We start from the raw sequence: 25,331 nt of genomic DNA, 5'->3' as shown, positions 1-25,331 counted from the left end.
GAAACTGCCAAAGAGTTTTCTTAAAGGGTCACATAATTTGACACTCCCACCAGCACTGTGTGAGAGATCTAGTTGTCGACACCTTCGCCAGCTTGTGGGACTGTCCATGTTCTTCATTTTAGCCAATTTAGTGGATACGTAGTAATTTCTCATTATAGTTTAGATCTGCATTTCCCTGATGACTAATGATACTGAACACGTTTTCATGTGCTTATTGGCCACGTATGTATCTTTTTTGTGAAGTGCCTATTCAAGTCTTTTATTCATTTTTAAAATGGTTTTCTCTTCCTACTTTTTTGAGATATAATTCATAATATAAAATCCACCATTTTAAAGTGTACATATCCAGTGATTTTTAGTATATGATGTCTAGAACAATCACAACTATCTAATTCCAGAACATTTTTTTATTTTTAAATTTTTAAAAATTGAGGTAAAAGTCCCCATAACATACAATTAACCATTTTCCCATGTACCATTCAGCGGTATTCAGCATATTCACAATGTTGTACAACTATCCGCTTTCTCTGGCTTCTAAGTTTCTCTTATTATGGAGTTGCGGGCATATTTACTACACTGGAAAGAAATTCTCTGAGCAGAAGTTTTTAATTTTGGTGATTTTTTTCCTTTACGTTAGTGCATTGTTTTCTAAGAAATCTTTGCTTGCCCCAAGATCTTGAGGATACCCTTCTTGTTTTCTTCTAGGAGCTTTATCGTTTTAGCTTTTACCTTAGGCCTAAGATATACCTTGAATTAATTTTTATATATAGTGAGGTAGAAGCCAAGTAATTCTGGTTTTGTTTTGCCGATTTGGAAATCCAATTGTACCAGCGCCATTTGTTGAAAGAACTTCCTTTTCCTGTTAAGTTCTTCATCTTTACTGAAAATCATTTAACCACATAAATTTGGGTGTATTTCTGGCCCCTCTCTTCTGTCCCATCACTCTGTGTGACTATTTCATCCACCTCACTTACTGATTATTCTACCTTTATGGTAAAACTCGAAGGCAGACAGAGTAAGTTCTCCAACTTTATTCTTTTTCAGGATTGTTTTGGCTATTCTAGATCTTGCACATTTTTATATAAATTTTAGAATATAAAAATAATTCCAAAAATGAACTATATATATCCTAGCTCTAAATATATATACTAGTTCTATATTAACATAAAAACAAAATATAATTTTTTTTTGCAAAAAATGGATTATACAGGATATAAATCCATGATATCACTCAGATTACTAACTGAGGAAAATCATAAACACTCTCTCCTAAAATCTAGGGTTGTATCACTTAGAAAAATAGATTTAGACAAAAACCTAATAAAATCTGCATATCCTCCACAGGTTCAAACTGATAGACAGTATGTAGAGTATATTTCACATAGCTACTAATACTTGCAATTTGCTAAACTAAGTGCTGAATCTGACCCTATAAGCTAACACCAATCCCTGCCTTTAAGGAGTTTACAATCCAACAAATATAAATAGAAATTACAAGGTTAGACTCTTCTATGATTTTGCAATTCAGACACTGACTGATTAGCAAGCTCATCATGCTAAATGACCTCAGATGAGCAGCATCAACAGTGTCTGGGAGCTTGCTGGAAAAGCGGGTACCCACAGACCTGATGAATCACAACTTTCATTTTAACAAGATCTTTAGCTAGTCTGCATGCATGATAAAGTTTAAGAGGCACAGGATTAGAGATCCCTAAAAGAAATCTTCAAATTTAACAAGGTAAAAATATTCCTCTGTATTAATTCTCCCAAGTGACATCAGGGCTTGTAAAATTTAAGGAAAGGTAGGATCAGAATTTTGTCTTTGGGCAACAATGTCTTGACAAGGCTCTGATCTGGAAATTTCCTCTTGTATGATGTGTGCATGTGTGCGTGCACATGCGCAGTGGGCAGTTTCACATGGGAGAAGGCAAACAATGAGAGGGAACGGGTGTTGCTGTGACAGTTCTGAGTGAGGCCCGCAAGTACCCCTCTCCTACCACTGATGCCTCCCAACCACAGCGGCTTCTCTGCTGCTCCCTGCAGACTCCTGCTCCTGCTGTGCTCTTGCTCCCCCTGCCCAGAGCACTTTCACCCTGATGTCTGCACAGCTGGCTCTTTTGCTTCCTTCAAGTTGTTACCTGGCAGGAAGACCTCCCCAATCACCTCTGAACAGCATCCCATCCTAGCCTTCCCTACTCCCCACTCCCCTCCTTTGCTTACTTATCTTGCCTCACTTTTCTCCATAGTACCTGTCTCTCTTTGTTCACTTATTATCTGTCTCCCTCATTAAAATGAAAACCCAGCGAGCACAGGAATTTGTTTTTCTTTACTGTAGCATCCCAGTACTAGAACAGCAGTGGCACACAGTGGACACATAATAAATACTTACAGACTGCATGAATGAATCACATATCCCATCAGATGCAAAAGCTAATTTACGTGAAAGTTAGCAAACGGGCCTGCAGGCCAAATCTGACCCATAGCCTGTTTCAGTATGGCCCTCAAGCTAAAAATGGCTTTTATATCTTTAGAAGTATTCTTTAAAAGTGAAAATAAAACAAAACAGAGGGGATCCTGGGTGGCTTAATTGACTAAGTGTCTGCCTTCAGCTCAGGTCATGATCCCAGAGTCCTGGGATCGAGCCCCACATCGGACTTCCTGCTCAGCAAGAAGCCTGTTTCTCCCTCTCCCCCTGCTTGTGTTCCCTCTCTTGCTGTCTCTCTGTCAAATAAATAAAATCTTTTTAAAAAAACAGAGAAGAATATGCAGCAGAGATCATTTGACTGACGGCCTAAAATATTCATTATTTGGTCCTTTACAGAAGCAGTTTGTATACCTGTGTTATAGGTGAAATGTCTACAGAATAAAAACTTTCCAAGATATAAAGTGTGGCCAGCCGTCAGAGTTAACAAATTTGGAAAACCGGACTCACTGTATTTGGTCTTTGTAAGCACAGAGCAGTTCTCAGAACACTTATCCAGAACCATCCTCGGGCCAAAGAGATTCGGACAGCACTCCAGTTTGATGCAGGTTTGCCTGCAGAACTCGGTCACGCGATCTGCTGTCTTCACTACCTCAACAGTAGCCCGGTAACTCTTTCCTTTGTATCTGCCGTGGAAGATGCCAGAGACCAAGTTTACTGGGCTAGTGATTACCCAGAGAAAATCAAGTGCATTCACAGGCCTGAAAAATATCTTCGCTTCTCAGAATAGTCTATGTCCTTTATAGTTTGACGATTCTAAAAATGAGTTTGCATATTGCACTTAAATTTATCACCTAAGCTATATCAGATAAATGTTGAGGTTTTTATATTAGCAGATGAAGGTCTTGCTTTCTGGTTCCTCAGTTTAAGGTTTCAAAATAGGAACTTCTATACTACTAAAAGAAAAGGGACTAGAACGAAGGATTTCCTTTACCCTGGGCAGTGATCCTCAGAGTGTGGACATGGACCAGATTAACCTGCCAACAGTCATGCTGACAGGGTCAGAACACAAGAGTAAATGTTTACAGCCTTTCACAGTAATTTGCAAAGGTAAATTCATGGCTCTTAAATCTAAAAACAAATTATTCTTGCATCTTATGTCTTGTAATTTTCGTATTTCTTATAACTCATTCTTACCATATTTTGTAACAGTACTGGCCCACAACAGGATGAAAACTTACAAAAGGAAACGAATCTGGTCCTTCACCACCAAGAGCTGAAGAAGAACTGCCCGAGAGGACAGAACTACTCTAACATGATGCATGGAAGATCGGGCTCCGTGGCCTGTCAGATGGGTAAGAATAAAGGGCAGAGGAGGCTACTCACTTGGCTTTTAGGACCTCTCCACATCCATGCCACACGGAGTCCTTGTCCAGCTGCAGCTCCCGAAGGACGCGACTGGGTTTGTAGGCTGCATTGATAAGTAAAGTGAGGACCTGCGCTCCATTTTTAAAGCAGAAATATGGGTTGGGAATGAGAAAAGCAGACCATTAGAATCTTGTTATCCCCCAGAATATCACTTAGGAGATTAAATCTAATATTCATCAACAAATACTAACAAAATAATAATATTCAAGATACAACCGCTGACCAAAGTGGCAGCTAAGACAATAATCAGACCCTCTTGGACATTCAAAACATCATGGTCAGGACGAAATAGGCAGCATGAAATAAAAACGACTCTGGCATATGCTTCTGAATCCTTTGCAGTCCTGGCAGACACAGCAGCTCGGCCTCCCAGACCCACCCTGCCCCAACACTGGGGCACCCACACTGCGCCAGCAGTCCTTACAGCTGGTGTGCACAGCGCGTGGCAGTCTGGCTGGGCAGCTGGACAAGCCCGGCAGGTGTGCAGCTTTCTCACAGCCCCCGCGAGCGCCATGCAGCCTCCGGCTCCTAGACTATGCTCCCGCTCATCCTCGCCCCACACTCAGGCTGCCTCTGACAAAAGCTCTTTCTCTACTAGCAGAGGTGGGCATGCTACGTGCAGAGCTGCCTACATGAATACTCCCTCAGGAGCAAAAGTAAGGACATGTCTGGTTCACTGAACAATACAGGAGAAAGGGAATCCTTTCTGATAAGACCCAGCACTGTCACACGTAAGGCATGCACATCTTTGTACTGATGAGTCTATGAGACTGCTTTGAGTTCTCCTGCCCCGGGCGAGAAGCTTACCTCTCTGAGGACCAGAACACAGTTCCCAGGCCCTACACACTGAGGCAGCTCAGCAATTCTTCCTTTGTTAAGATATGGCCCTGAGAAGCAACGGTGGTTGAAATATATCTTTGGACAGCAATATTTTCCATTAATCATAACTAGGAAACGAAGAGAAACAAATATTCAGAACAGTCATTTTCCACTCCGTGTTTCCAAAGTGGATTACTGGGGGGTAGGGAATGGCAAGCATAGCCACCATTATATAAAGTTATACATCACATATTTTGAAGCTTAACACGTTGCCTGAGAGTGCCCTTGAAACACCTGAGACTTACTACAACTCTATTACAGAGCTCGGCACGCTGCCCAAATCAAACAACAGCCTGAATTACATGGAGATTGACTTCAGGGTTAACACGACTCTGTTTCAGAGTCCCACACTTCTATCAATAAGGGAAGTAAGGGATTGACTTTAAGAACCCATGATGGTGGGGCGCCTCGGGTGGCTCAGTCGGCTGAGCATTGGGCTCATGATTTTGGCTCAGGTCCTGATCTCAGGGTCGCTCTGCACTCAGCACAGAGTCTGCTTGATATTTCCTCTACCCCTCCCCCAGCTACCCACATGCTTTCTCAATCTCAAACAAATAAAATCTTTAAAAAGAAAACTCTTAAAAAATGAATTAAAAAAAAAAGAAGGAACCCATGATGATTCTTTAAAAAAAATAAAAAGAAAGAACGAACAAGCACGTGTGCTCGTATGCAAACGGGGAGGGGCAGAGAAAGAGGGAGAGAGAATCTTGGGCAGACTCCCTGCTCAGCGCAGAGCCCCACATGGGCTTTCATGACCCATGATCTCATGACCCTGAGACTGTGATCTGAGCCAAAATCAAGAGTCACGCGCTTGGGGCACCTGGATGGCTCAGTTGTTAAGTGTCTGCCTTCGGCTTGGGTCAGGATTCCAGGGTACTGGGATCAAGCCCCATTTTAGGCTCCCTGCTCAGCGGGGAGCCTGCTTCTCCCTCTCCCCCTGCTTGTGTTCCCTCTCTCATTGTCTCTCTCTCTGTGTCAAATAAATAAATAAAATCTTAAAAAAAAAAAAAAAGGGTCACATGCTTACCTGACTGCGTGCCCAGGCTCCCCATGAGAACCCATGATGATTCAATGATTCTTGATGCTCAACTATTCAATAATCTATTCTGGAATGTTTCTAGGCAGTGGTGATGAATCATTTCCACAACTACAGTTTCTCCCCTTAAAACCACCAAACTAGCACATCAGCAGTGTACTATGAGGTAGGCACCCTCCCACATCTGGGACTCCTCCAAAGGCTGAAAGTAAGTTACAAACACATCTCTAAGTCCTTTAAGCACCATGGGGTGTTACACGGGCATAGAGACCCCTCTCTTCAACTCTTTTTCTGTGTGAATGCTATACTTCAATATGTTTTTTCATTCCTTCATCGTAGTTGGCAATTCCACTAATAAATATATGAAATTCATAGTCACGAAAGCAGAAAGAAGCCCTGCTGCTGGACACTGTTTTGGGAAAGGGAATGTGTGCACTGCCCACTGCCAATGGAATCCTAAAGCACGGAATGTCCACTCGGGAACGAAGAACGCAGTCCCAGCAGAGGTCAGCATGTCTGTGCCCGCTTCTCCATCTCAACTCCGCCACCCAGACCCCACTCTTCAGGTTGAAGGCCCGTATGCTCCCCACTGCTGGCAGCTTACAGGTCTCAGCTGTACATTATCCTGGAACTAGCCTTGCCCTACCCTCTCACAGAGAGAGAGAGACCTTGCCCAAGGTTCCACCCTCTGTGAGTAGACAGGGAGCTGCAGCCCACTTCTAATAACTGACCAAAGAGGGAGTACAAAGGTGTGGCCAACTGTGCCTCAACTAGGGATGACTCTGAGTGGCCACAACAGCTAAAAGGCTTCCTTGTGGGCTGGAAGGAACTTCTGTTACAAACAGCACTGCAACTCAACTTCTCCCTCTTCCCAATTCCTGCCCCCCCACCCCTGAAGCTGTTCCCCAAAAGCACACCCCAGTGACACTCCTGCATGCAAATAGCAGCCTCAGACTCTTTGCAAGGTAACCAGAACTATGCCAAAACACAAACCAAAAAGAACATGGCTGAGGTCACTTGGGAAACATTAGTGTCTTACTTCTATAGTTCTAGTAGGCATGAGAATAGCCAGTAATACATCAAAATTAAAGAGTTGCCTTATATTTTTAATTCACCTTACCCTTTGATACCAAATCAAAACCACAATGAGCTATCACCTCACACCTGTTAGGACGGCTATTATCAAAAAGACAGGAAATAGTAAGCGTTGACGAAGAGGTGGAGAAAAGAACGCTGGTACCTGTGGGAATGCAAACAGGCGCAGCCACTCTCAACAGAATGGGGGTTCCTCAAAAAGTCAAAAAGAGAACTACCTGTGATCCAGCAATCCCACTTCACATGGAATTTATCTAAAGGAAACAAAAATACTAACTGGAAAAGATATGTGCCACCCACCCCTGCCATGTTCACTGCAGCATTATTTACAATAGTCAAGATATGGAAACAATCCAAGTGTCCACAGACAGACAGATGGATAAAGGATGGATTATTATTCAGCCATCTAAAAAAAGAAATCCTGTCATTTGTGACACCATGAATGGACCCTGAGTTCACTCACTAAGTGGAATAAATCAGACTGAGAAAGACAAATATCATATGATCTCACTCATTTGTGAGATTTAAACAACAAAAACAACAAGACCCCAACTCACAGATACAGAGAACAGGCTGGTGGTTGCCGGAGGCAGGGGTAGGAAGTGGGTGAAATGGGTGAAGATGGTCAAAAGGTACAAACCTCCAGTTTTAAGTAAGTCTTGGGGATGTACTGTGCAGCAGTGAGTATAGCAGTAATATTGCTGTGCTGTACATCTGAACATTGCTAAGAGAACAGATGTTAAAAGCTCTCATCACGAGAAAAAAAACATAATTATGTGGTGGTAGATGTTAACTAGACTTACTGTGGTGACCATTTTGCAATATATACAATTATCAAATCACTATGTTATACATCTGAAACTAATAGAGTGTTTTGTGTCAATTATATCTCAATAAAAAATGGGTAATTTAAAAAAAGATATTTACTAATAATGTTATTCTGCTGGGTACTCAAAAGATAACATTATGGTCAAGTAAGAGTTATCCTGGCCATGTAAGGAGGATTCAACCTTAGGAAAAAAATCTATTGCTGAGATTCACCACATTAATAATCTTAGACAGAAAAATCATATGATCATCCAATGCTAAGGAAAAATTCTTTTGTCAAAGTGAACATGGGTTTATGACTAAAGTTCCTAGGAAACTAGAAACAGAAGGGAACTTCTTTAGCAGTTACATGCCAATCACCTACTGAACAGAGGAAGTTTAAATACCTTCCTTTTAATATCATGAATAAAACAGTGATGCCACTGTCATCATGCCTTTTAAATACAGAGATAAGTTCTATAGCGAGATACAAGTAAACGACAGTAAACGAGTATAGCCAGCTGATTACTATGATGAAGGTCATCACCTTTTTGAAAAGGCCCTGATCCTCCACCCATGAGTGACACAATGAGAAGGCAGTGAGTGAAAAAGATGAAAATGTGAGTTTTGAACTTGAGTTACTTTTTTGACCCATTTACTCATAAAGCTGTGTGGCCTCTCTGAGCTTTGATTTCTTTTCTGTTCCAGGCATTTACTAAACGCTGTCCAAATGTGTAACCTGTGCAACAGTGCACATCCAGACACTAAGCACGCAACCAGCAAAGATGGAGCCAAGAGCAGTCCCAGGGAGAGACCCCCTGACAAGGGCTCTGGCCTCCAAAAGGATTCTTAATTCATTTGTCAGGCATTGCCTCTGGGACAATGTTTTTCCAGGGCTTTATTTTTTTTTAATTGTGAAATATGTAACATAATGTGTACATCACAGAAAGTGTTTAAAGAACAATAAACATCCACCTGTCAACCATCCAGCTTAAGAAGGTACTGCCTGGAAAGCTCCTGGCTCTTCATCTAAACTAGGAATGAGAATACTGACCCCTCCAGAGCCCTTAGCACCCAACAAGTGATCAGGAGAAAATAGTTAATAATTATAAATGGACAGAAATATCATCCTAGGGGTAATTCCCTCTGTGAAGCTACGTCCTATAAATCAAAGGTACTGTTTAAGATACAGTCCATTAAAAAACCCAGAAGGTTCTCTTTTCCACAAGACTGCATGCACTTATTTATACCTGAGTCTGTGGAGTTCAGCTCCTGATTCTTCAGACCCTCGTGGACAGTCCTAGAGGATGGTATTCTGGGTCAAGATAACACAAGAAAACAGTAAGACAATCCTTAAGGTCAGTGAAGTGTGACGGTTAGTTTCCTTCAAATCTAAGAAAGCAAATGCGGCAGATTGCAAACTGTATAACAGAAGGTGCTTCCCTGATCACACTTTTATATTTTTAACAATGGTTTTTAAAACTATGTACATGGTTTAATGAGCCAACAGACAGTCTGTAGACAGTGCTGTATTACTTCATATTCAAATCAACTTTCTCTCACTCATGTGAGCAACAAATTATAGAATTCCTTCTGGAATTCTCAAACCATAAGTAAATTTTTCATCTTTCTCAATAGTCAAAGAACAAACACATTTCTTATAAGGGTCTGTTTTCTTCTATCGGTTTCAAAATCAAAGACAAATTAGGTTTTAAAAATCAGAGACTTATTCTATATGTAGCAATCAATGAAAAAGGCTAACTGGTCTTTTTTAGAATACTTCCTGACTAAAACCATGGATCTGTCTCGACAACTAAGTCAAGGAGAACTCCAAGGCCCGATGTTGACATTGCTGTCTCACCTCTCTACCTGGAACTTCTCCACCTCGCTCCACTTCAGCTGTCAGTCTACTACTCACACAGCCACAGAAGCAGCCGTAAGTCACACAGAATTTGCTATAGACTGAATCCATTCACTGAAGCCCCACTCCGACTGCGTCTGGAGACTGAGCTCTCGTGTGGTAAATAAAGGCGTGGTTCTGATCTAGGAGGGCTGGCTCTCCCTGCCAGCTGGCCCTACCACGTAAGGACGAGAGAAGCTGGCAGTCAGCAGGAAGAGAGCCCGGCCAAAAACCCAATCGGGCTGGCACTCTGACTTCGGACTTCCCAGCCTGCAGAACTGGGAGAAAATAAATTTCTGTTGTTTCAGCCACTGAGTCAGTAGTATTTTGTTATGGCAGCTTGTGCAAACTAACACAGACTTGAAAACCCAGTGTTCAGAAACACACATTACATGTATTTTTAAGGCATCACTGATTAAGTGCTTCTCAAAGCTGTGTCGGAAGGTACGCCATCCAGGGCGTCCTGACAGAGCACAAAGGTTCCCCTGAGCACACCTTCTCTTTTCCAGCCACTATCTTTCACCCCAACTTTTCTTTCATTGTGAGAAATCATATCATATCCTAATTTCTAATTTTTGCTCTTCCTTAACAAATAACAGTACAGAGATTCTATTTCCTCTCTTATGCAAATGCTTTCAGGCTCTAAAAGCCAAAGAAAACTCAACTGGTGGGAACATCTTGAGAAGGCATTTTACCCCTTTGTATATAAGGCCATTTCAGAAAATGCATATGCTATAAGGAAAAGTATGTAACCTAGCAAAAGCTGAATTAAAAAATTATGCTTCTACCCAAGAAAATAACATATGAGATACATTCTCTGAAATAGCGATTTCTTTTTCTAGATATTCTAACTTTCAAATGTCAACTGTTCAAACATACTAGTATATTACTTACTGTTTTTCTGGTTGAACCACTGCAATTTTCCTCTGTTTGTGTACTGCAAGAAGAAAACAAAACTATAAATGTCAAAAAAAACCAACAAAGGAAAAGTTACATATATATTAAGCTAACATTAGCATATACAAAACCCGGTCATGTGTGTATTTAACTACTAGTAAGTACTATGAATTAAGTGCTGATATAGCTGAATATCCAGACTGAGGCACATTTTCTGGGTAGGAGGAGTCTTTACACAAAGACCAAAAATAATACTTCCAAGGCTCTTAAATCCATCGACTCCTATGAATACTTTCACACAGGAAAAGATATTCAAAAGAAAATTTCACGTTAATGAAATTAATACAAAAACACAAAAATTAACTAAACAGATCAAAGACTTAAACATAGGGACACCTGGGTGGCTCAGTTGGTTAAGTGGCTGACTCTTGGTTTCAGCTCAGGTGACGAACTCAGGGTCATGTGATAGAGAGCCCTACGCTGCACTCTGTCCTGGGTGTTAAGCCTGCTTGAAATTCTCTCTACTCATCTCCCTCTGTCCCTCCCCCCAAAAAAAAGAGCTTAAAAAAAGACCTAAAGGGGCGCCTGGATGGCTCAGTTGGTTAAGTATCTGTCTTCAGCTCAGGTCATGATCCCAGAGTCCTGGGATCAAGCCTCATATCGGGCTCCCTGCTCAGAGGGGAACCTGCTTTTCCCTCTCCCTCTAACCCTCCCCACTCTCCCTCTGTCAAATAAACAGAATCTTTAAAAAATTTTTCTAAATAAACAGAAATTTTTTTAAAAGGCCTAAACATAAAGGCTAAAACTATAAAACTCTCAGAAGATACCATAAGGGAAAATCTTCATGACATCATATTTGGCAACGATTTCTTAGATATGAAACCAAAAGCAGAGGCAACAAAAGAAAAAACAAATTGACTACATCAAGTTCTAAAACTTCTGTGCATCAAAGGACACTATCAAGAGAGAGAAAAGGCACCCTGCAGAATGGGAGAAAATACTTGCAAATCACATATCTGATAAGGGAGGCATTATTATCTAGAATATATAACAAAATCCTACAACTCAGCAACAACAACAACAAACCCAGTAAAAAAAAATGGGCAAAAGACCTGAACAGACATTTCTTGAAAGAAGATACACCAATACCCAGTAAGCATATGAAAAGGTGCTCAACAGAGCTAAGGACTAGGAAAACGCAAACCAGGACCACAGTAGGACACCATCCTGTACCTGCCAGCAGCACTATTATAAAAAACAAACAAACAAAAAACCACCCAACAAACAATAGCAACAAACCCAAAAACCAAGCAAGCAAACAAGAAACTCAGAAAGGCGGGGCACCTGGGTGGCTCAGTGGGTTAAAGCCTCTGCCTTCGGCTCAAGTCATGATCCCAGGGTCCTGGGATCCAGCCCTGCATCGGGCTCTCTGCTCAGCGGGGAGCCTGCTTCTCCCTCTCTCTCTGCCTGCCTCTCTGCCTACTTGTGATCTCTGTCTGTCAAATAAATAAACAAAATCTTAAAAAAAAAAAAACTGAGAAAGTAACAAGTGCAGGAGAATGTGAAGAAAGCGGAGTCCTCATCCCATGGACGCGTGCAGAACAGTCTAACGGTTCCTCCAAGTGTTAAAGAGAGTTACACTCGAGAGATGGAAACACATGTCCACATAGAAACCTGCAGACAGATGTTATAGCAGCATTCTTCATAACCACTAAGGAATGGAGACAACCCAAATGTCCCTCGACTGAGACACGGATAAAGAAAATGGGGCCTAACACTACAGTGCGATAGCACTAAAAATACACAGGAGCAAAGTGTTGACACACACACCACAGGGATGAACTCTGGAGACATTATGCAGAGTACAGGAAGCCCGTCACATGTGAGCACCTACTGCATGATCCCACAGGAAAGGTCCAGAACAGGCAAACATACATAGTAGGAAAAAGAAGAGAAGTAGGTGACTGGGGCTGGGGGAAGGAGGTAAAGAGGCAACTGCCAAGAGGTACAGGGCTTCTTTTTGAGACAATGCAAATGTTTTCAAATGTTCTGTGGTGATAGTTGCACAACTCCATGAATATATTAAAAACCACTGAATTCTATGATCAAATTTTTTGTTATATAAATTATATTTCAATAAAGCCATTTTTAAAAGGGAGAGTGGGGTGGGATGACACTTTTAAGGTTAGGTTAGGTTACAGTTTCTGTAACTCTGGCTTCCACCTCTCTTCCTCTCTTCCTGGCTAGCTCTGATGGAAGCCAACCGCCATGTTGTGGGTGCCCCATGAAGAGGCCCACATGGCAGAAACTGAGGAAAGCCTACCACCAACAGCCAGCAAGGAACTCGGGCCAAGAGCCATGAGGGAATGCAACTTGCTACACGGCAGCAGACCCTCTCCACTGTGGGCCTTGAGATGGCTGCAGTCACTGGCTGACACCCTGAGTACAGACAGGCTCATGAGGGGCTTGGGTCCAGAGCACCCAGATTCCTGCCCCGCAGAAACCGTTAAGATAATCCATGCTGGTCGCCGTAAGAGATTTCCTATGAGGAAGAGACAGCCAGAACACCGCTTTGTTTCTCTGAACTGTCCAGATTCATCCTAATGGTGGCAGCCACACAACATTATTTACAGATCAGCCCCTGGGCCAGACATAGACAGCTACCTCGTGCTCGGCGAGGGGCGCTGAGGGGATGGCCATTGGTTTCACACCAGCCCAAAGGAAATATATTCATGGATTCCACACTCACAATACATTCCGGTACGGGCTTCTTAGAACCTGTTTAGATTAAAACAAAGTTTTAGATCGTCAAACAGCCTTCTTCATAAAGTACTTCCTAGACAATATTCTACTGTTGCAGTAATGCAGACACAAAATCTCCTGAGCAAGTTCCTTTTACACAGAAGTCATACTTTTACATATGTGACATACATTAAGCAAAAAAAGTAAATATCCCCTATGCATACCGGTACAAATATGAAAATGGGGGCACCTGGGTGGCTCAGTCAGTTAAGCAACCAACTCCTGGTTTCAGCTCAGGTCATGATCTCAGGGTCCTGGGATCAAGCCCCGTGTCAGGCTCTATGCTCGGCAGGGAGTCTGCTTGAGATTCTCTCTCTCCCTCTCCTGTCCCTCTGCCCTTCCCCCTCCCTCATATTGTCTCTCTTTCTCTCTCTCTCTCAAGTAAATTAATAAATAAATTTTTAAAAAAGGAAAAGAAAGTGGGTAGTGGGCATACAGGGTGACCCCTAGTTACAGAATAGCAAATGAGCAAGTGGAACTAACAGCAGCATCACTCAGATGGCTGACAAATATGATCAATTCCATGAAACAACTGCAAAACGAAAGGCAACTGTGACAGTTCCACTCGATGAGAACATTAGTTCTGGTCCTTGGGAACAAACCAGTGAGGTCAACTCAGCAAGTTACGTTGCTCAGCAGGGGTTGTGCAATAGTCTGGATTCAATCCCATCGCCAACATCTGCATTAAATGCCTGTTCTACAAACTGGAAAGAGTAGGTACCAAGTCTGTTTGGTAGGACATAAGGAAGAAACCCAAGCCGTCTTCAGTAACTGCAGTGCTGAGTGCTCACATAAGGCTTTTCATCCACAAACCATCCAATCACTGAACATTACTTTTAGTGTATCTTCTATTTTATATACTTTTTGGTTCAACTGGGTAAGGGCAAACAAAATATCCTCTCTTAAATGAGCTACATGTTAATGCTGATGCTCGTATATTCTGGTTACATCAAAACATACGCCACCTTCAAGAAAACAGGAGACTCTACAGTGAAGGCTTTTTACTTACATTCATTTCCTAAAGTTTGAAAGTCAAGGACAGGAAGAGGAGTTTTTAGCAAAGAATCTTGCACTGCAAATTACGAGTGTCTGAGCAAGACCCCTACTTAGCTAACTGCTGCAGCCTAACAGCCACATCACAGGGGTGGGCAGGCAGGGTAGAGAAGAGCGGCCGCAGGAGGGCTTCTCAGGGGTACGGCTTACCCTCCAGCTGGAGCCACAGGTAGGAGCCTCTCACCGCAGTAATGGTGGCAACGCACACTTCTTCGGGGAGAAGAGGGTTCACTGCCTCAAGCTTCATATTCTCCTTAAATTCATGCTCAGAAATGGACTGGAAAATAGATGATCAAATCCAAACACATACTCAGTACTAACTCATGTGCTCATCTCAGAGACCTGGCATAAGTAACATTTAACCCTACAGTAGCACTTCAAAGCTATACATTTGTTTTGCTTTGTTTTGTTTCTTAAAGTCAAAAACGTCTGTCTCTCTTGGTGCTATAAACAGTATACGGTCTTGAGATCGGGTAAACCCGCATTATTGCTACCTGTGTGACCTCGCTCAAGCTTTCTGCCTCAGTTTCTTCATCTATCAGATGACCCTGAGAACACTTACCTCACTGGGTTATTAGGAGTTTTCAATAACATAAAGTCCCTAAGGTTCTGTGCCCTGAACCAGCTGGCTCTCACCCACTGTTGGTTTGCTTCTCCTCCCATACAGGGCTCTATCACACAGCCAGCTGCCTGGTTCCTCCTTCTATGTATGTCCTAAAAGGCAGTCAGGATAAATAATGCTTATGAATGAGGGAAAATATATGTTTGAAAAATTTGCAACTTCTGGGTCAAAGTGGAGAATTGAAACATACTTGATTGTTCTCTTTTCCTTCTGACATCACACTAAAACTAAAATGTTGTTTTTTTGTTTTGTTTTGTTTTGTTTTGTTTTTACATAAACCTACTAGGACAGATGTAACGGGAGACAATAACAACATATAAGCTAAAATTTAGAAGAGCATCTACAACTAACGCAGTAGACTACAGAAGGGCGAATGTAGCGGGCAGTGATGCAGGCTAAGAACAGGCGGCACCAGGTACCAGGCAACTGCAGGTAGAGAAGAAACAGTCCAGTGAAAAGATTCGCTGAAGATATTTAAGAACCATTTAGGTCATACCACTGGCTCTTCCACTCCATACCCCAGAGCAACTATCCCATCCCTTCCCCTGTAAAAGATGAGATTTATCCTCCAGAGAGGATCAGAGACAAGAGATCCCAGGACAGGAGGGCACATGAGTTGCTGAGAGCATACACACAGTACCCAAAACAGGGCTTTGCACACAGAATGCTGAGAGGTCCAGCCCTTGCCTCCAGGCAGATGGGGAAATATGTAGTTAGATGAGAAGCCCAAGAAGAAACACAGATTTAGATGACAAGCCCAAGAAGAAATACGAATTTAGGCATCCTCGACAAATGGCCAGCCAGATCCTACCCTTATAAAGAGAAGTTCAAGGTTGACAAGTCCCACCCATATGCTCACAGCTTCCAACCAGCTTTTATCTTTTAGTTCCCCTCCTTCTTAAATATGAGCAAATCACCAAGCATGACCAGACATCTAAAAACATGAAAGCTAGGGACCAAAGTAGACAAAACAAGCAAAGGGGAGAAAACTTTTTATGCAACGAGAAAATTTCCCAAAAGGCAGGAGTAATTAACATCCCCTGAGTGATAAGAAAAACGATCACATCTTTAAAATAAGAATGGTACGCTATTAAAAATAAATATTCAGAGACCAGAAACAGCTCGGGGAAAATAAAAAAGGTGGTAATAAAAATTAAAAACTCTAAAGAAGGGTTGAATGATAAAGTTTAGGAAATCTTTTCATCAAGTAAAGCAAAAAGACTAAGAAACAGAAAACAGGAGAAAAGGAAAGAAGGGTAGAGGTCTGATCCAAAGGGCCAACATACAAAAAAAAAGAAATTCCAGAAAAAGAGAAGAGAGAAAATGCAAGGAAGGAAATCAAAGAAGAGATGCAAGAGGACTTCCCAGCACAGAGAGGAACAAATCTCCAGAGAGAATGTGTTCACTGAGAACCCAGCAAGTGGATGAAGACAGGCCAATAGGCCACCTGCGGCTTGGCTAGGAAACATGGTGGCAAAGAACCTATAAGCTTCCAGGGATGGAGTAAAAGGCAGATCATCTATGAAAGATCAAGAATAAGGACAGGTTTCAACCTCTCAACAGTTCCACTGGAAGGTAGAAAACAACTAAATGATATTTTCAAAATGCTCAGGTAAAGTAACTCCTCACCTAAAATTCCAATAGAATGAAGACATTTTCAAACATGCAAAGTCTATAAAAATTTACCTCTTGCATCTCATTTCAGGAAGCTACTGGGAAATGGGCTCCACCCAAACAAGGGAATGAGCCAAGAAAGAGGCGGTGGTTAGACGTACAGAACAGGAATCTTAAATCTTAAGAAAGGGGAGAGGCAAACCCTTGGTGACACTGAAAGGCAGTCCCCAGGACGAAAATTTCACGGCAAGCCTAGTGAGCAACCTGTCCGGGGAGAGAGAGAATGGAGATTGCTAAAAGGGATGTCTCGAAGAAAAATATTAGAAATTGCAAAGTTCCTATATCAAGGTTATCTAAGTGGTCACGGACTTGAGAAAAAAAGAATGTGTCTATGGAATATCTTGTACTTTAACCCTTCTACCCTAAAATACAAAGAAATAACTGTAACTAGAAAAGACACACAGGTCTAGTTGGACCAAACAGACTTCTGGGAAATGCTACAGGGCAGCTCTGAGAGCATTTGCTCCAAACACAGGACTACAACCCTGGCCCAGACGCCAGTGTTCTTCACAGTCATCTCGCTTCACGGCCCAGCCCAGGGCAGATGGGAGCCAAAGCAGCAGGTGCTCAGGGCAGAACCTCAGACACCTGCAGAAGTGTCTGGCTGCACAGCCTTTTCTTGGTCCTCCTGGGCTCCTGTCAGCGAGACAGCTGCCTTCCACAACCACACACCCACAGAAAATGATAGCTGCTGCTGAGAATAGTGAAGCCGTCACTGGAAAACCACTGGTGTGGGAAAGATGAGTGTGAAAGGATTGAGGAAGGAAAAGTAACCACAAACTGACAAGAAGGTCGCACTCCTGTTGCTTCAGAGTATCGGGGTTCTCATTGCACTAGCAACCCCGATGAAAATCCACATGCAAAGGAAAAGCCTTACCAAAAAGGTCAGCAAATTAATGCATATTAATACATCTTAAGTTAAAATAGACTGTTGCATCAAAGAATGATTCCCTGATTTAGCTGACTTCCAATTTACCCACTAAAAGTCCATCTGAGAGTCAGGTAAAGGAACTTTTGCATATGTTATTAGTGTCTCCCCACTCCTCATATAAACTCTAAGTTTCATAAAGGTGTGTGTTGGTGGGGAGATCACAGACTTCGAGATGTGACTGCCTTTGTGAAACAGTTACAAGAAGTTACTGGAAGGTATGCTAAGAACTACCAATAGAAACAAAGAAAATTAAGCTATGGAAGGGCACCTGGGTGGGTCAGTTGGTTACGCGTCTGACTCCTGATTTCAGCTCAGGCCACAATCTCAGGGTCATGGGATTGAGCCCTGCCTCGGGCTCTGTACTCAGCAGGGATTCTGCTTAAGGATACTCAATCTCTCTCTCCCTCTATCCCTCCCCCTGGCTCATGTTCTCTCTCTCTCAAATAGATAAATAAATCTTAAAAAAAAAGTTATGAAAAACAAGGCAATTATTAACTTGAGGACAAATAAAGGAAAATCATTAATGCAGTGCTCAACTGTGAATAACATACGAATGCATACAGTAGTATAAGTATTCAATCCAGATTCAACTCCACATTGTAACATAACCCTAACAGGAGGAAGAGGTGGGTAAGACAGAGGAGGTAAGACAGAGGAGAAAGGTGATACAAAATAGCTAAGTGCTCCTTCACCATAACACACAGCCAAGAGACATGTCTAAAATTAATGCCTCAAAAGACGACACTGTGCTATTCTGAGAACGATTTAAGTACAAATACCAGAACAACAGGAATGAGTACTCCTGGAAAGGGAGGCCACAGTGAGGGATGGGGCAGGGAGCTGTTGTTTGATACTGTAAGCCCTTGATTGCTCTTTGGTGTTGTAAACCATATGCATGTAATATTTTCCCAGAAGTGTTTTTAAATAAGCTTAATGATTTCTTTCTACTTAATATTTAAATATTTTTTCACATTTTTGGACTGCCAAAAATAATTATGAACTAAAAAAATGCACGATTTCAACTAAATTAAAAAAAACTGATAAACTTTAAAAACCAATTAAATTAACAAATTAACTTCCACAGTAAATGAATTTTCCTTGGACCATTTTATTATAGTCAACAAGATGCTCATTTGGGTTGAGTGACAGGACTAAGTAATAACCACGTGAGCCCGGGAAGCACAGCAGTGCCGGGCAGACGAGAACGGTGATGAGGGGCCCGGGGTTCTCACCGGAGGAAAGCACCTCTGGGGAGCAGCTTCAGCACCACACTGTTTGAGGTAGTCGGCCCAATCAAAGTCCTGGCCTGGGTAGCCTAGGGAAGGACAAAAAAAAAAAAAAAAAGATTCACACCACACGTGCCTGCCTGGCTCTTCCATTCTGCCAGGTGTCCACCAGAACTTCTCATTTGTTAAGCTGAGGACTTGGCTCATTTTAGGGAGGAGGGAAAACAACCTACAAATCCAAAGCATCGTTCATGTCATAAAGCAGAGCCACTCTGGTTAAACCGTAGCAATATGATAAAATTCTTCAGATACATTTTTTTTAAACTTTCTAGTTCCAAACTATGCATTTATTTTCAACATTATTTTATTTGATTAGCTGCTGGCAGTTTACCGAAAGAATTTAAGACACTTATGACTGGATTTGAATTGTTCTAATAAATAGAGTCTCACTATACATTCTATTCCAAGTTGGGCTCTAAAGGAAGAGACAGTAAATAATCTTTTTGCTCTCACAAAGCTGTGCCCTCATATATCTTAGCCACTCCTGACACAATGCTCTCAGCACTGTTTTCAGATTCCTGTTTTATAGAATCACAATGCTCTTAAAACCTTAATCATGAATTCATTTCAGCAAGAGTCGAGCTTAACTGCCTGCTTCAGTCCGCCAAGGTTCCTGGTAGCGGCCTCTCAGACCCGGCCCCCTGGCTGCCGCCCAGAGTGGACAACTTCCCAGGCACAGAGCAGGCTACCACACTACACCACCTGACAGACACACAGCCCCTGCAATCCCTCCTCTGCCCAACTTAGACTGGCACCACGCTCTCCCCCTGTTCTCCACCTCTATACCTCACACTACATTAGCTGCCATTTTCAGTTATATCACCTACTACTTTCCTCCTACTTACAGACAGATGAGCGGTCTGTAACAATGCTGAAAGTTCCATTACCTTTAATAATTGCTTTTCCTTTACACATAAAGGCAGCAGGTAAGATAAAGAACTTGGGATATCCAGAGCCTTCTAGAACAGCAAGAACTTCCTCCTGCAGGCTTGTGCCCTCCTGCCACCACCTCCAGGCAGGCATGCCCACTCTCTGTTCACTGATGGGAGAACCTGGGAGGCTCCATTACTGTTTTCTCCTACTTGCTCCTTGAAGGAACCGTCGTACTCACTTTTGTCTCCCCAGTCACAGATGAGCCCAATGCCTAGCTCATAGCAAATATTCCACAAACGTTTGTTGGATGAATGGAGGCTGAATAAACAGCAAAAGGGTCTGAGTTTATGACTCTTGTTAACACAGAAGAGTACTTCTAGCCCAGTGTTCCAGCATTCAACATTTAGAAAGTGAAGCTGTGTTCACCAAAACTCTACTAATAAAGGATACACAGACTGCCAATCAAATAATATGATGTGCTGATACAAAAGCCAGATTAACATTTGACATGCCCAGATATCGTCAGTTTAAAAATATTAAAAATTTCACTCAATGTTAACTACCATCATATTTAAGAGCCTTGATTAAAGGACCAACGATTATATTTTGCAGGGGCGCCTGGGTGGCTCAGTCAGTTAAGCATCTGACTCTTGACTTTGGCTCAGGTCATGATCTCAAGGTCGTCAGATCAAGCCCCATGTGGGCTCTGCACTGGGCATGGAGCCCACTTGAGATTTTCTCTCTCCCTCTGGCCCTCCCCCCAGCCCCCACTCACATGCTCTCTCTAAATAGAATCCTAAAAAATATATAAAAAGATTATATTTTGTAAAGTTGTAAACACCAGGAAAATGAGTTTCTGCTTTCCTACCTACAGTTTCTCTGAGTCCTGCTCTAATCATCAACCTTCCTCTGAAGTCTGATGAGCCTCACGCCGGAGGCATGTCCAGAAACCGAAAAATCACAATCATGTGCCTCCTACCTTCCAGCTCTGGTCCTGAGGCATTTCCTTGAACGCCAGCTCCTGACACTCCCTGTACGCCCTCCCCTCACTCCTCTGCACCCTCACAACAGACACAGGAGGGAGCAAACCAGGAACCCCCATGAAACCCCAGGCTGTTATGAAGACATATTGGTCAAGGTCGGAGGACAGAACATACTTAATATTTAATAGTTTTTTAGCTTAACTTAAAACTTGCAAATATGTAAATATATGGAATCAAGGCCTTCATTTGTACTTGTCTTGGGACCCAAAAATGTTAAGGACAGGCTTGGGTAAGGAAGAGAGAGAGAGAGAGACACAAAAGATCCAGGTGATGCCATCTGATAAATCCTTCTCAAAAAGAAGCCTGTAATGAACAATTCAGAACAGAACAACTACTTACCAGGAGGGGGGCTGATGTGTAAACCATTCTTCAGACTCCACTGCACGGGGAAAATACCAGAACTGTCAGCATGACACACAAAAGATCGCCGGGCATGATTCTCTGGTCGCAAATCATCCATTTCCACCAGGAAGTACTTCTCATCAAAAACCTGTGCATACAATCGGACAGACAATACAGGCCAATGGTTTTATATGGAAGGACACGTGTGTGTCATTTCCTTGGCGGGGATAAACATGTTACAAAACTGCATAGCCACAGCGGGTGTAAAGAACACCACATACCACGTCAGGCACTGTTCTCATTAAATGCTTTTCATGCGTTAACTCAGTTTTAATCCTCCTTACAACATAATAAGGTAGGTACCATTATCAACCCCATTCTGAAGATAAGGAAATGGGATTTAAAAAGAGCTTAAACAACTTGCCCCATTTTACCCAGCAAGAAAGAATCAGAACCTGGGTTCAAATCTAAGAATTTGGGCTCCAAACAAAACTTAGGTTTAGGCTGAGTGAGGAGTCCGCCACAACTTGTACATTGGATTTCTGGGTCCTAGCCTAGTTTCAAATGCCAAAAAGGTTTTATTAACCCACTCCGGCTCCTTGCCACCCCACGGCCCTTCAGTCTCCAGAAGGGGCCTTCTGACCCCACTGCAGGTTCAGAATCCCTCCCTGTTCTTAGAATAATATCCTAAGGCAAAAAAATAATAATAAATAAAATAAAAAAATTAAATTAAATTAAATCTCAAGAGGTCAAACAATTCAGCATCCAAGCGACCACTCCTCTAGTCACACCTGTCTTCTGGCTCTACTCTGGGTCAGTGGGCCTTTGCTCCAATCCTGAACTAACCCCTTGTCTTGTGCCTCGGGCCAGTCACAGAGTTACCAGGGCCTGACAACCTGCCCAGCTCCTGTGCTTACTCCCGATAGGAGCCTTACTTTTGTCAGCCTTCCAAAAGACTGGACTCCGGACTCCATTCTAGAGCAATCCTGGACAGAGCTCATGACACAGTCCACCTGCCCCGCCCCCACATCCCCTCACCCACTGAGCCCTGTACTTGGGTGGACACTGACACTGTTGCCTGTGCCCAGACTTCCCAGACACCGAGGCCTGCCTGCTGGATAAGTGCCCTCTGGTTATGCACCACGAGGCCTGCCCCACAGACCACGCCCCACTACTCGGGTGCCCAAGCTGTGGTTGGCTGGGGCGACCAGGCCCAGAAGAAGGAATAGGCCACGGGGAACTGGACATACAAATACAAAATGTGCACAGAAGTCATTCGAGCCTCGCTTAGGAGAAACATGGCTCAGAGTAGCAGAACCTGAAAATCAAAACTCTAACCACTTTCCTAAACAAGTCACCCTTGCAGGAATTCATACCAAGAGAGTTGTCCCCCTTTTACCTTAACAACTGTAGCAGGAGAGATCTCAAAAGGAGACCAGGGATCCACAGCTTCCAACTTCATATTTACAGAGAATGAATGAGTGCTAATAACTTGTTTGTCCTGAAATGCAAACACCAAGAAGGAATAAAAATACAGTATTTTCATTCACTTTATACTCATATATAGCTGAATACTACTCTTAATTAATTAAAATAGAACTGTCCAGTTCCTGGTAAATAATTTAATCCTGTATTTTCTTTCCTGGAAAAAATTATTCAGAAACAAAAACACAGGAAGTACTCCTACTCCCTGTATTTGGTACACAAAGGCCACTGGAGGAAAACAAGTTTGTTATTTTATAACAAGTTGGGGCTATGTAGTTAAGAGTGGAAAAGAAGGGGCTCCTGGGTGGCTCAGGGGTTAAGCCTCTGCCTTCAGCCCAGGTCATGATCTCAGGGTCCTGGGATCGAGTCCCGCATCGGGCTCTCTACTCGGCAGGGAGCCTGCTTCCCCCCTCTCTCTGCCTGCCGCTCTGCCTACTTGTGATCTCTGTCTGTCAAATAAATAAATAAAATCTTTAAAGAAAAAAAAAAGAGTGGAAAAGAAAAGACTCAAATGGTTTTAGAGAATGTTGGGAGAAAACCTAGACTACTTTTAGAAGAAAAGCAGGATCCCCAACACTCCAGCCTTCAAACCTTTCCTCCTTCAGACACCCCAGCATTCTCACTGACCCCCTGGGTTACTGTCTGCTCTGTGCCTCCCCTGACTGCCGGACCCTGCTGTGAGAAGGTGGGCACCAATCCGTCCTGTTTTGCTTTTACCTTAAATAAGTATGATGGTAACGGCTCTTCCTCCTCCTCCTTCACTTTGGCCAAGATCTCCTGCCACTCAGCTTCATTCTTCAGATGCCGGATGGCTTTTATAAAACAAGACAGGACATTTTAAGTGAGGAGAATGTACACACATTCTATCTGTTCTGAAACATTCACGTAAACAGAAAAGTCACTTTCCATGGGGAAAAGAAAGGGCTCCAGAGCACTTAGACAATCTGCACTCACACAACCTGCACCCTGACTTCAGGACTTTGTCCCCTCTGTTGAGAGCTGGGTAGTTGGCCTGGGCAAAATCCCCGCAGCAAGATCAGAAGGACAGCTGCAGGCCGCAAAATCGCAGAAGCCCCCAAGGGAAGCACATAAGAAGTGCAGACTGCTTTAAACCGTAACTCGGGTTTTGAGATTGTTGTCATTTCTTCTAATCAACAATTCACTCTGAACCAAGGCCTATCCTAAGACCTATCCTACTCCTATACCTAGCTAAATGCTACCTAGAAAATTTTCCTTCAATTTTGGTAAGGGGTCAGTATGAGTTGGGGCAGGAGTCCATAAGGTACATCAAGATGTATGGTAAATTACTAAATTAATAAAACAAAAGAAAAATGGGCACTTAAATATATGAGGGTTTTTTTGCAACATCTCTATTACACTTTTGTAATACACAGTTATCAAACTATTTTTCAGTCTCATCAACGGTAGTAAAAACATCACATTAACATAACAGTTAAAAGAAAAATGTTATATAGACATCTTCACCTGATGGGGGCTGAAGCTCATATCCCTGTTGAGCAGCCCAACCAACGTGATGAAGAAACGGATCCAAGTAATACAACCAATGCTCGAAATTGTCAGAACTTTCAAGTCCTTCATAACACAGCTTCAGTCTTCCCCCAATGTTTTCTACTACAGTAACAATCCAAGTGCTTAATGAGTCCCGGAAAGCTTGACATTCTAGCCTGGAGCCTGGAGCAATGAGATCTAAAGGATTCCTCCCGTTGCGGAGCTGTAGGTACAAGAGGTGAAAATGATTATGAGAAGCTCACACAGTATTTTAAAAAGTCAAGCTGTAAAGGATCTTCAATGAGCCTTTATATTTCTACCCCCTCAAAGCCATGACGCTGAAAGGCCTAATATCATACAAGTCTCTACACTATTATTTCTAGATGACATGAAAATGTGTACCTTAAAGAAAATTCTACTTATAATGTAATGAAACTATTTTTACAGACCTCTGTCTCTAGGACTATGTTGTACAGTTTCATCTAGTAAAAAATTTTAAATTATCATCATTACTTAGTCTGATTGCAAAAGCAAATATGATCACCATTAAACAAAAAATCAAACATGGCAAAAGTCAAAATCCCTCACAATCCCACCTCCGAGAAAGAACCATGGTGAACAGCCAGGCGCCCACTCTGAACCTGGGTTTTCTACACAACAGTCAACATCCACCTGTGTCTGTCTTTCTCATGTTTTTTGAAAAAATAGGGGCACTGTATACTCTTTCAGTTCCTGTTTGCCACTTAATACATCATGGCTATCTTTCTATTATAGCACATATAAATCTCCTTCATTCTCTTACACTGTCTTATTGATATTCTGTGTTATAAATGGGCAGCAATTTATCCACTTATCTACTGATGGCACTTCAGCTGTTTCTGATTTTTTACTCATTTCACAACAATGTTCCTATCAACAGAGTGTTTTGATTATGCCGATGGAACAGAAAAGTTTAATTATCACTCTCTAGATACATATTAAAAGCCACAGTAGGGGGGCGCCTGGGTGGCTCGGTGGGTTAAGGCCTCTGCCTTCGGCTCGGGTCATGGTCCCCGGGTCCTGGGATCGAGCCCCGCATCGGGCTCTCTGCTCGGCGGGGAGCCTGCTTCCCTTCCTCTCTCTCTCTCTCTGCCTACTTGTGATCTCTGTCGAATAAATAAATAAAATCTTAAAAAAAAAAAAAAAAGCTACAATAGGGATGCCTGGGTGGCTCAGTTGGTTTAAGCATCTGCCTTCGGCTCCGGTCA

At 42.5% G+C, this 25,331-nt stretch overlaps 1 protein-coding gene across 2 annotated transcripts in view; it reads right to left on the bottom strand.

Annotated features, from left to right (window-relative positions):
- The window catches only part of SFMBT1 (Scm like with four mbt domains 1), a 120,551-nt gene that overhangs the window by 4,189 nt on the left and 91,031 nt on the right, over positions 1-25,331 (bottom strand). For both annotated transcript variants that reach the window (XM_080812245.1, XM_080812246.1), the window contains 12 exons: positions 24,061-24,307; positions 23,293-23,387; positions 22,490-22,591; positions 21,088-21,238; positions 18,779-18,861; positions 14,470-14,596; positions 13,129-13,242; positions 10,462-10,504; positions 8,918-8,982; positions 4,658-4,797; positions 3,809-3,918; positions 2,933-3,108 (listed from right to left, as the gene is read on the bottom strand). In XM_080812245.1, the coding sequence (XP_080668371.1) occupies positions 2,933-3,108; positions 3,809-3,918; positions 4,658-4,797; positions 8,918-8,982; positions 10,462-10,504; positions 13,129-13,242; positions 14,470-14,596; positions 18,779-18,861; positions 21,088-21,238; positions 22,490-22,591; positions 23,293-23,387; positions 24,061-24,307 (1,453 nt within the window). The remainder of the gene's footprint in view (positions 1-2,932; positions 3,109-3,808; positions 3,919-4,657; positions 4,798-8,917; positions 8,983-10,461; positions 10,505-13,128; positions 13,243-14,469; positions 14,597-18,778; positions 18,862-21,087; positions 21,239-22,489; positions 22,592-23,292; positions 23,388-24,060; positions 24,308-25,331) is intronic.

Source organism: Martes martes (assembly GCF_963455335.1).
Source record: "Martes martes genome assembly, chromosome: 1".
Classification (NCBI taxonomy): domain Eukaryota; kingdom Metazoa; phylum Chordata; class Mammalia; order Carnivora; family Mustelidae; genus Martes; species Martes martes.
The sequence above is the reverse complement of the archived record's forward strand: the minus strand, read 5'-3'. Positions and strand labels throughout refer to the sequence as shown.